At 35.6% G+C, this 12,703-nt stretch overlaps 1 protein-coding gene across 1 annotated transcript; it reads right to left on the bottom strand.

Moving 5' to 3' along the window:
* Window positions 1-5,124: 5,124 nt before the first annotated feature.
* Window positions 5,125-11,590, bottom strand: LOC113238696 (pancreatic triacylglycerol lipase-like). The gene is made up of 6 exons (XM_026475532.1): window positions 11,506-11,590; window positions 11,171-11,342; window positions 7,642-7,790; window positions 7,309-7,554; window positions 6,176-6,515; window positions 5,125-5,271 (listed from the first exon to the last, which is right to left on the bottom strand). Exons 1-6 carry the CDS (start codon window positions 11,543-11,545, stop codon window positions 5,226-5,228), a joined length of 993 nt encoding a protein of 330 aa, XP_026331317.1. The 5' UTR covers window positions 11,546-11,590; the 3' UTR covers window positions 5,125-5,225.
* Between the last annotated feature and the right edge of the window lie 1,113 nt (window positions 11,591-12,703).

The following is a 12,703-nucleotide window of genomic DNA, read 5'->3' on the forward strand; positions in this document are numbered from 1 at the left end:
AGCTATGGATCAATCGCCACAGAGCGACTGGAAATGTGCAATGTAATCTGGGGCTAGCACCGGTAAAGTTTACTTCTGCATCTAGTCGTTACCCAGATATTGCCAATCGCCATATTGCAGATCCCTTTGCCACTACAAAAACAACTGCTCAAATTCATGAAATAAGTACCAGGAAGAAGGACCTTGTGGTGTCAATGTGGGAGTCAATGCGTGGCGGAGGTTTATGCTGGTCGATGGTCACAGGCATGAAAGACCGTTTACAACATCTATCTATTGAGCGGACTATAGAGATATCCTGCATAGAGCTTGAACGGCTTGTTATATTAAGCGTGTACAGACCCCCTCATTCATCTTACGAACTATTTGAAAAAAGATTAGATGAAGTTTTAGCCAAATTAAATAATATAAATAAATATATTGCTGTTTGTGGTGACTTCAATGTTAACTTATTAGAAGATTCCAGTGCTAGCAGTAGGCTCATATCATTTTTCCAATGTTATAACCTTGTGAATCTTTTTTTGGTGCCTACTAGAATAACTTCTACTACTGCCACTTGTTTAGACAACATTTATACCAACGCCGTACCTAGTAATAAATCTATTATAAATAAATTAACTTCAGATCACTGCGGTCAATTGGCCACTTTTAATATAACTGTTGACAAAATGCCGAAAAAGGATATCACATGTGTTCCGATAAATAATGGTCGACTTAAAGCTTATAGAAATAACGTAATGCTTAAACTAACTGACATTCCGTACGTTAACGATCCCAATAAATTGTATAATTCAGTTTTCAACATAGTGAAAAGTGAACGTGATAATGTTTTTAAGTCCAAAATCATAACTATTAATAATTCATTGAAATTTAGTGAATGGGCGACTGTGGGAATTCACAAAAGTAGACAAAGGCTGTATGATCTTTACGATGAAAGAACTTATAACACTAGTAACAGTTTTAATGATTTTGTTAGGAAATATTCGAAAATGTTTAAACGTGTTTGTGTGGCAGCCAAAGCAATGTTTATTAATAATAAAATAAAAAGCAGCGCGAATGTAGTAAAAACGACTTGGAATATTATAAATAGCGAAACTGGAAGGGTCAAACCTCGTAACTTAGATTTTCAACTAAGATTTAATGACAAAATTGTAAACACAGACGCAGAAGTTGCTAAAATATTTGAAAATTTTTTTACCAACATTCCAATTTTGACTACTAATTCGTTAAATTCATCTCCCACGGCCGCTGAATCCTTACTAAAAGAAAATAATGCAGTTAGTATCACTAATTTAAGGTTCCGTCATGTATTTCCAAACGATATTGTTAAGGCCTTTAAGTCTATAAATATAAAAAATACTGCTGATCTTGATGGTCTTTCAGTCAGAGTAATTAGTTCTATAGTTGATTGTATTGCGCCTTACTTAGCCTGTGTCTTTAATAAATGTGTTGATGATGGTGTCTTTCCTGACCTCATGAAGAAAAGTAAAGTTATTCCACTTTTCAAATCTGGTAGTATTTCTGACCCCACCAATTTCAGACCTATATCAATACTACCAACTCTCAGTAAAATATTTGAAAAAATTATTCTAAATCAGATGTGTGCACATTTTTATAGTAATAATTTAATGTCTCCTAAACAATTTGGTTTCACTCGGGGTCGCTCTACAACCGACGCTGGTGTAGAGTTGATTAATCATATATTTGATGCATGGGAAGTCTCACATGATGCTATTGGTGTATTCTGTGACCTTTCCAAGGCTTTTGATTGTGTGCACCATGATACACTGGTCAGGAAACTTGGCCATTATGGTGTGGCGGGACGTGATCTCGACCTTCTTAAATCGTATTTGCGTGGTAGGGTACAGAGGGTCGATGTTAACGGTACGAGATCGTCAGGGTCTGTAATTAGCATGGGTGTCCCTCAAGGTTCAATTCTAGGCCCATTTTTGTTTTTAGTTTATATTAATGATTTACCTAGCCTTATGGAGGGTATAAAACATGAGATAGTATTGTTTGCTGATGATACTTCCTTATTATTTAAAGTTAAAAGGCACCAATGTTCCTATGACGATGTGAACAATGCTATATCTAAAGTAGTTGATTGGTTTGCTGTTAATAACCTACTTCTTAATGAGAAAAAAACAAATTGTGTGAAATTTACATTACCCAATGTTAGAGAGACGGTTACAAACATTGTAGTTAGAAACGAAAAATTGAATCTTGTGGATACAGTTGTATTTCTAGGTATAACGTTAGATGCTAAATTGCAATGGGGTCCCCATATAAGTAAGTTGTCAAAACGGCTCAGCTCTGCAGTGTACGCGATTAAAAAAATAAGGAAACTTTCAGACGTCGAAACCGCTAGATTGGTTTACTTCAGCTACTTTCACAGTCTAATGACATACGGCATTTTGCTTTGGGGTAATGCCGCCGATATCAATAGAATCTTTGTCCTGCAGAAACGTGCAGTTAGGGCAATTTACAATCTGGGCCCCAAAGTATCTTTGAGAGATAAGTTTAAGGAAATTAACATTCTTACACTAGCCTCACAATACATTTATGAAAATATAATTTATGTTAAAAGGAATAGTAATTTCTTTATGAAAAATAGTGACAGACATAACATTAATACGAGGAATAAAAATAAACTAGCTTTTCTTGATAGTCGTCTTCACAAAGTCAAACAATCATTTAAGGGGCAATGTATACGCTTCTATAACAAGATTCCGGTTGATATACAAAATTTGCCTTTCACGAGGTTTAAAACTATAGTGAAACAAAAACTTTATACTAAAGGTTATTATACAACTTCTGCGTACTTGGATGACAAAAATCCGTGGTAGTAACCCGTTTAGCTCATGGAGGTAGTCTCAATCTGATGTTTCAAATAAAAAAATATTGTAAATGTTATTTACAAAGAGCAACCCCTAGAGTTTCTTGCTCATTCTTCTCAGGGGAATCTGCCTTACGAATGAGCGGTAGAGTTTAACCATTGTGACGATTTCAAGTGTAATAATGCTTACCTATGAAATAAAGATTATTTTGATTTTGATTTTTTGAAACAAATGATCGATTTTGAAGGTTTTCCTTTGCGGCATTGAAGTGGTAATTGTGTAGTTTTTAATAATAGATACGCTAGACAAAAGTAATGTGAAGTGAAGTGATGTTATTGTTATTTTTATAACATATCTATTCACTGGACTACCGTATAATTTTGTAAAAAAGCAGCCTGTAAAACTATAGTTTGTTTCAATTCATTTTGCATAAAAGATTACCTATATAACATGTTTCAAATAAGATTTTGACACGTTATTCAAATGAATATTATTGGAAAAAGTGGTTCGATATCAAGTTCAATTCTTGAAATATGAATGCGTAAGGTATTCCATTAAATGAATGATTGTTTAAGAGTTTTAACCAAACCGGTTTGTTTAATTTTCATGAAAAATGTATTGACAGTAGCTGTATCTACTTGAAGTAGTATAATTAGGTTTCTAACGTTTTTTCAATATCGATATAATTGTGAGTTTAAAAAATAAAGTAGTTACTGGTACAGGCTGTAAGTATTTTAAATATGTTTACTAATTATAATTTAGAATAATAAAATATTAAAATATTTGTTGAATTACTCAAGGAGGTTACTTTCATTTCATTCACCTATGTTTGTGGGAGGTGGTTCACTTTGAGAATCTAACATTCTTAAACATTCCTTACACCTATCCAGAGGTCAAAAACAAAAAAAAATATTATAAAGTCATAGCTAAATAACATTTTATTTTTAATGTGACACGAACCATGCTTGCCTCAGGTTGCAAAGCAATGCTTATACCGCTAGACCACGATGTCCATAGCTGGTTGAAATTTGTATTCTGTATTTCAGTAAGAACTATACGTTAAAGATCAAATTGGCTTAAAAACTTTCTACAGTGTCATTCACTAATGAGACGACCAGGAGTCATACTGAAATAGATTTCACGGCTCACAGGTTAAAGATTAAGTTGTTTAACAATTTTACCCACATTTATGTGCTCAGAACCTTTTGGTTCTGAGCACATAAATGTCGACAAAGTCGACTTGGCGGTCAGGTATCTTGTGTACATGACGGCATGTTCGCAGAAATATAGCATTATTTCCAAAAAACAGTGATAGGCATAACCTTAATCTTAGAAAAAAAATAAACTTGCGACCCCTGTGCTCAGACTTGATAAAGTTATTTCGTCATTTGTGGGGTACATTGTACAAAATCCATCAGGTTTTTTTAAACATGTACTAATTAGAAAAGCTTATTATAAAATCAATGATTACATAGATGATACGAACGCATGGTACACTTCCAGCTATTGAATGTTTGTGATGATACAAATAAAACATTCTTCATTCAAGTGAAATTGACCTGCTAAGGACTAGTGGTTTTTTGTTTAATGTGACGATGTCAAGTGTAATTTGATTACCTACGAAATAAAGATACTTGATTTTATTTTATTTGTTACATCATTTTGTTTCAAGATAATGCCGCAGATATTAATAGAATTTTTGCCTTTGAGAGACAAGCTTTTTAAAATTGACATTCTTACACTAGCCGTCTTAGTACATTTATGAAAATTTAATTTACCTATGTTAAGAGGAGTAGTCATTTTTCAATGCAATGGCAAACATAACATTAATACGAGGAATAAATATGCAATGTCTGTTTTTGACAGTCATCTGCATAAAGATACAAATTAATCAATGGGGCAATTTATGTGCTTCCATAATGAGATTCCGGTAGATATTCAGAATTTGCGATTTAGATAGCTTAATTATATAAAAGAGAGGTCATTATACAATTTCAACGTACTTAGATGACAAAAATCCATGATAGTGACCCATTTAGCTCGTGCAGGTGGTCTTGATCTATTATATTTCAAATATGTTGTAAATGATAAATAAAAAATGTTTTACATTTGTGTTTTTTTGCCTTACGAAAAAGTGGTAAGGTTTAATCAATGTGAATATTTGAAGTGTAATTTCAGTTAAATGGTGTAATACGAGTATTTAAAACGTGACAACTTAAAGCAGTTTAGTGACTTATAAAATAACATAAGTTCAAATTTCAGTAACAATATTTATTTTATTTATATAAAATATTATAAATATGTAAAAATAGAAACTGATATTATATGAAGCGGCTATTGCAGGCTATTGGTGTCTTCAAATCATGGACAGGTGCAGGTGCGATCAGTAATTTAGTAAGGGTAATTTCTTCCAGTGTTGACACGGAACATTCCAGATCTACAAAGAAAAATCATTTTCTTAATTAATTATTTTAATAATTAGGTTTTTGCGAAATAATCTTTCGTGTTGGTTACATACAGACAGCACATCAAGCTATACACTTTACTATAAAGGGCAACGGAGCAAGATAAATAATAAATAACGCACACACTCAACATAGCCCCGCACTAGGGAAACCCTGTGTCACGGGTGCCATGGACACACACATAGACAACCACAAATTACACCCAAACTCACGAGAGAAATAAATGTAGGCCATACAAATATTTCTCCCGACCCAAGAATCGAACCTAGGACCGGCATGGTAACTGCCTCCGTGGCCGAAGTAACGGAGGCAGTTTCCGAGATCCGTGCATCTGTAGCTTGATGTGCTACCGTCTGTACTTACTGAAGTATAATCTATTGTAATATAATATTTTTAGTGTAATGAATTATTAACATCGCATTACAGGATGTGAAATTTTGAATAGAGCTTTAGGTATGGTGTCCAGAAATATTTTACTAGTGAAGTTAGCTGCGTTTTGTTTTATTGATTTCTCTATTTTTGCTATTTGTAAGTATCAAATTGTTGAATGCAAATTTATTTGAATTTTTCATAATGAAAGTGGAGTAATAATATTACTAAGTATATAGACAGACTGGGCATACTCTTGTGCTTCCAAAATAATACCTTTATTGAAAATGCTGTGCATACCTTCGATTTAAATGCGTGCATAGTACTAGTTAAATGGTTTGTTTTTGTATTTAACGTATCTGTATATATTTCGTGTAAGCCGTTTTTTCCGTCTTTATTGTAAGTTAGGTAGAACCATTCATGCCAGAAGAGGTGATATTTTCATTAAATTAAAATTCTTAGTAGTTATTTCAAACCATCAATCACATTGAAAAAAAAAACACTTACCCAGACTTTCTCAAGTCATTGTTACCCATTGGGAATTCTGAACCCCTGCAGGTGTTCAAACTGACTTGGAGGCTTGAGCTACATTCGTTGGCAATCAAATGATTACGGGTGACAGTGGAAGCAAAAAATCTCCAAGCTCGGTTGTGGTCGCAAATACCGGTTATGCAACCGGGTTGATTGTAACCGCCATTTGGGTAGAAGTCAGCGTCAGCAACATTCCTACCAATGCCGAGACCAATAAGGGTGTTGCCATCGGTGTGAATAGCTTCGACATACACAGCGTCATTGCTGCTAATCTTGTTGCTGCTATAGGTCCATAGCGGACCTGCTGGGTCAAGACCTTTTAAACAAAAACAAACTATAAGTAATACGTCATAAAATATTGTTTCATACATCACAAATATGTTGTTTTATGACGGAAATCCTTTGTGCTTAATAGAAATATTTTTGGCATTATTAGTTGTCGCGTACAGACAGTGATGGCTCCAAAAAAATTTTACTTCGTCGGTACACGTAACACTTTCGTGAACATCACATTGGGGCTAAATCCCAATCCCTTGAATCGATTAATTATATCAGATTTCGAAAGATATGCAATTATTAATGACATTTATGATTAACGAGTTTTCGATTATTTATTATCTCTTATAATTCTACGTTGCCATTATCATATAGAGTATTTAATCGAAATGTAAATAAGCGTTGGTGGTATTAGCTTACCAGATAACGAAATAATGCATTTCGCATATCGAATGTGTGAAATGCCGCCTCTGGTACTCGTGGTGCACAGAATTCCCTGGTGCGCCTAATGGTAAGCTACACGCCTGTCCATAACAGTTGCAGTCCCACTCAGAGCTTTAAATGGCAAAGATCTGAGGGGCACTGCCACTGTGCCCGTCACCCTGAGACATAAGTTAACAACTCCCACGTGGCTGTAATTTATTCAGGATCCTTACCCTTCAAAACCGGAACACAGTAATGCTGACATTATTGCTTGGCGGCAGAAATAGGTAAAGTGGCGGTACTTCCCTGGTCGAGCTCTTTCACAAGGACTATTGCTTCTTGTCTAACACAATATTAATATTATTATAGTAAAATCCACTACTACCATAATTAGATATTAGAATACTAACCGGTAACACGCGCGGCTCTTCCTCCCAATTCCCTACCAGCGTTACCGACAACGTGGGAACCAAGGCTGAAGCCAACCAAGTGCACGTTGTTCAAGCTGAGACCAGTTTCCCTATTGAGGAAGTTGATGAATTGTCCCAATCCTCTACCAACATCAGGTACGCCGCGGGCTGCGGTGACGTAGTCGGATATCGCCAGTCTCCTCCAGTCCATGACGATGACATTAGCGTCATAGCGGCCAAGAACAGCTATAATAGACAATGTATAGAAAATATAGAAAAACCTCTCATAAAGTTGCAACATGTTGAATGATACAATTTTTGAAAAAGTCATACCGTCCCTGACGGTTGGATTGATGTCCGTTTCCTGATTACTGAGCCAACCGTGGACAACCACAACTGTGACCCTGTTAGGGTTGAAATTAGAATTCCTGATGGAGTTGCCATCATTCATGACCAGAGTCTGGGAGCTAGTCGGGTTGGCTCTGAAAAATTACGAAATTCGATTTTAATTAATACATTTATTGGATTTTAAGACCATACTACCTTGGCTAATGACTGTTACAACAAATGATATAATTTAGTAGGGCTATTAAGGTATCAAGATGTCACATTAATTGTTTATTAGTAAGTACTTATAAAATATATTAAACTGTTTTTTACGCGCTTCCTAAATTCATCTGTAAAAAGACTATTCCCGACTGGATTAAGACCCCAAAGTATGACGACACAGGGAAGAATTACTTTCTGTCCCTGACTAGCCCTGCATTGCTCTAAACTGATATCAAGCATGGGATTCTCGCCTGATCACATACACACACTTATACATATGGTACGGTTCGTAAGATGTAACAATAAATGACATATTTTTGGTTTATATAACGCTCAACGGATATAATTAATTTATGGTATACAGACATTTGATTTATTCTTGTCTGATATAAATGTCATTGGATATATTAGACGATTGATACAACAACGTTTTAAAGCTGCAAGAAATAGGTGTAATCAGATGGTAAGAGCAGCCAAACGTAAACATATTTTTGAAAATATTTTACATTCATTCCGCGTTAACACCTGGAAATTCCTAAAATCCATTGGTATTGGTAAACCGCAAAGTTCATACAGTGTAACTTCTTCTTTCTCCTTAAACGAGCTGAATACTCACTTTGCCAAATCTGCAACTTTAGGCACCAACACCAAACAACAAAGTATTGCAATTATTAGAGCACTGCCCAAAATTTCAAACTCTGTTTTTATTTTCACCTCAGTAACTGAAGACGAGATCAGGAAAGTGGTTTTGTCAGTCAAATCTAATGCTGTTGGGCACGATGACGTAAGTAGAGTTATGGTAATGTATATTTTAGAATGTATACTCCCTATTATCAAGCACGTAGTTAATTTCTCGATGATGACTGGGGCTTTTCCTTCTCTGTGTCGAAATGCTCATGTAATCGCTGTTCCAAAAGTTACTAACCCCAGTCTACTCAAGCGGGAACGGGGAAGGAACGGTAATCGTTCCATCTCAATTCTTCCTTTTCTTTTTAAAGTCTTAGAGGCTGTCGTTCACAAGCAATTGTCTGTTTATGTTTACTCAAACAATCAGGTCATAGTACTTCTACTGCATTCCTAAAGATTGTTAAGGATGTAAGGAGGGACTTGGACTGTACCCTACTTACCGTGCCAGTCCTAATAGATTTCTTCAATGCATTCAACGTCGCGGATCATGACCTTCTCCTTGCCACCTTAGACCACCTAAACATCTCATCAACGGCAGCTGATTGGTTCGCGTCTTATCTCCGCGATCACCAACAAGCAATTCGTGTTGATCGCTCGCTCTCAGATTGGTGTAAACTCACGTCTGGGGTACCTCAGGGTGAAGTTCTGTTTCTCCTCTCTTGTTTTCTATTTTCATAAATTTGATTACGTCCAGCATCAAATGTTCTTACCACCTGTATGCCGATGACTTGCAGCTTTATACCGAGGTTAATGTCGGTGGCATCAGTGATGCAATTGTATTAATTAATGACGACCTTCATCGAGTCTCGGTATGGTCCCAAAGGTTTGGTATCAATGTCAACCCTTCCAAGTGTCAAGCCATCTTCCTTAGAAGCTCACGCCTTTTTTCGCCTTGTGATATGTCGTACGTGCCACCAATGAGTTTGAGAATGTAGTGATTCCTCTTTCAAATCAGGTAAAGAACCTGGGGCTTATTATTGACACAGGCCTTGCGTGGGATCCCCAGTTGTCTGACGTTTGTCGTAGGTTTACAGACACACTAAGACCTCTATACAGGTTTAAAAACTTTCTTCCCATTAAAACCAAAACTCTCCTTGTTCAAGCTCTAGTGTTGCCTGTGATTGATTATGCTGACGTGTGTTACAGTAACATCTCTCAAGTCTCTTTGAATTAATTAGATCATCTTCTTAACAACTGCATTAGTTTTATTTTTGGTTTGCGGAAGTATGACCACATCTTTGTTTTTCGTCGTCAACTAAATTCGCTTCCCATCCGTGAACGTAGGTCCTTAAGAATTTTAACCACTCTTTTCTCCATCTTGTTCGACCCGGCTGTACCTGGTTATCTCAAATGTTCATTTCAATTTCAAACCGCTCGGCCGGAATGCGAATTTCGATCTTCCCCCAGCCTTAAGCTCTCTATTCCTTCTCACCGCACTGACTTTTTTGTCTAATTCTTTTACCCTTCACGCCATCTGCCTTTGGAACGCGCTCCCGCTCCATATAAGATAAGCTCAGACCAAATTATCTTTGAAGCGCATGTTGCGCAAGCATCTGTTTGACAATTGTCAAAATCAAGACTCTGTATAATGTTGCTTTGGGTACATACATTATATTATTTGTTTTTATAATATATGTGTATATGTAGATTTATTATGTATGTATAATAAGTATGTTTATATTATGTTATTTATTTATATCATACAAATTATCGATTAGCTTTCTAGTATATTGTTCTTCTTGTTTATGTGTAACGCCAACCTATTGTGTTTTTGGTTTGGTTGACTGGTAGAGAATGCCTTATGGCATTAAGTCCGCCATTCAGTGTTTTGTACAATAAAGTTTAAATAAATAAACTTTCAATCTAATATACCGATGACATAATGTACATTTTATATAAATATTTCGGATATAACATTCACTCATTATAATGTATTATAAATATAATCCCAGTGTATTTAGTTGCAACGAAGAACGCAGCGAGGAGTATTAGGCTCGAAAACACATATTTCCCCTAGGTCCAATTAATTCAATTCAATACTGGTAATACTTATACCATTAGTTCAATAAGTTACCTAATCATTATCTAATGTTTGTTATACTGAAGGTTTATGTGTGTAACATTGAAATTGTACCTTTTGTTGTTATACCTATTATTGATTATATTCAGTGAGTGATTATATCCCTATAAATTATATCAAATGTTGTTATACCAAATGAAAATAGGTTAATTGTAAACCCTTCATCTCATACACACCATACTTACTATACACCCGCTCAATCCCACTCACCTTCTTCACACCTAATGACTTTCACTCACAGTACAACACGAGTTATTTATTAGTCTTAGAGTTTATCATCATTATTAAAAACTAGTATTACTTTAGTTAAAAATGTTATCTATATAAATTTCAATTCTCTCTAGCTGCAGTGGAAGCCTGGTAACCTTTAATACAGGTCTGATCATTTTGTTAAATTTTCGAGCGCCAGTCTCACACAAACCAGCGTGTCCTATTTTGCTATTGTATTCTAAGTCATATTCATGTTAAGCTTGGAAAAGAAAATACAATAATATTTCATTTACTTACTTATTGTTTTACTTTAAAAATCATAATTGTATTTCTTACCTGGTGAACAAAAGGTACAAATTATTAGCTGGGTTCCTTTGAATTTCTTGAAGTAGCTCGTAATCAGGTTCAGCTTCCAAGTCCACATCATGGAGATTGCCGTCTCCATCAGGAAACTGTATGTACCGAGGGTAGTCTTTACCCTCTACTGGTACCGCGCTAACGGCGTAGGCTATAATAAAGTAGTATAATGATATTTTATCTGCTTAAACTCTCTCGAGAATTGCCAAACAAAAGTACGTACTTAGAAATTAAAGTCAGCTAACAAACTACATGGATAAAAATCAAAATGTTGAGGATCGTAAAAGTATAACTAGAAAACAAAAATAACTTACCCGTCGCGACGACAAAAAGTAGTACCGCGATTTTCATCATGGTGGAGAAAACTGTTGAATATTTTGTCAACTTTCAACAAAACCTGCTTGTATACCATCTGTAATATCGTTTAAATAGCTACCTTTTATCTTTTAATATCATTTTAATACTAATTGATTTCATATCACCAAAAAAACGGTCTAGTGCAATTAAAACTCACACTCGAAGGTTCCGAACCTGGCATGCAACAACTTTCACGACCCATTCCCGAAATATCCTGCCTCCATGTTTAGTTAGTTTATTTCTCTCAACATTACACATTTCATACAAATACTATTACATGTAATTTTATACTACTCTTCGAAAAGTGAGCGTCAGTTTGCAAAATAATGAAGAAATAATTATACAAACAAATCAACATAATTAATGAAACTAATAAATAATTGAATTAAAATAACAATGTCAAGTGTATACAGGAAATGTCAATATGGATTCTTAATAACTAACAAATGTATATTACAGTATAATAATATGGTAAATGTCAAATTTATTAATAAATATAATAATTTAATTATTTATTAAGTACTAGTAAGTAAGTAGTTAAAAGGTTCTTCAGTCTGCACTTGAACGTTTCCTCACAACATTAGTTTTTTAGCTCGGCAGGTAGGTGCTCATAGTAGGTCGATCCTATAACCAGCGGGTTTTTTTCGTGAAGTGCACGACGGAAGCTCCCATCCATCACCTCCACTCGCCCAAACTGTGCTTCCTCGTGAACATAATGACCTCAAAAACATATCGCGAGTTGTGTCCCCTCTCAGCGTCTGTCGAATTGCCCCACAGAATAACACCATAAGTCATAATTGAGTGGAAGTGTGCAAAGTACTGCCTCAACCCGTTACAAGACACCAACAGTTTTAGTTTACGCCAAACGCAAACACCGCACCACTCAGCTTGTCACATAGCGAGTCTACATGCTGTTTCCAATTCAAGGTATGAGCATGGGCGAACGGTTACCGGTTGCTGCTGCTGGCGGTTTACGCAAAGGACCCAGGTTCGAATCCCGGGCCGGGAGAAATATTTATATGGCCTACATTTATTTCTCTCGTGAGTTTGGGTGTAATTTGTGGTTGTCTATGTGTGTTTACATGGCACTCGCGACACAGGTTTTCCCTAGTGCGGGGCTATGTTGAGTGTGTGCGTTAAAAAAAAGAAAAAAAA

This window comes from Hyposmocoma kahamanoa, unplaced genomic scaffold, assembly GCF_003589595.1.
Source record: "Hyposmocoma kahamanoa isolate Upper Pololo Valley unplaced genomic scaffold, ASM358959v1 97596, whole genome shotgun sequence".
Taxonomy (NCBI): domain Eukaryota; kingdom Metazoa; phylum Arthropoda; class Insecta; order Lepidoptera; family Cosmopterigidae; genus Hyposmocoma; species Hyposmocoma kahamanoa.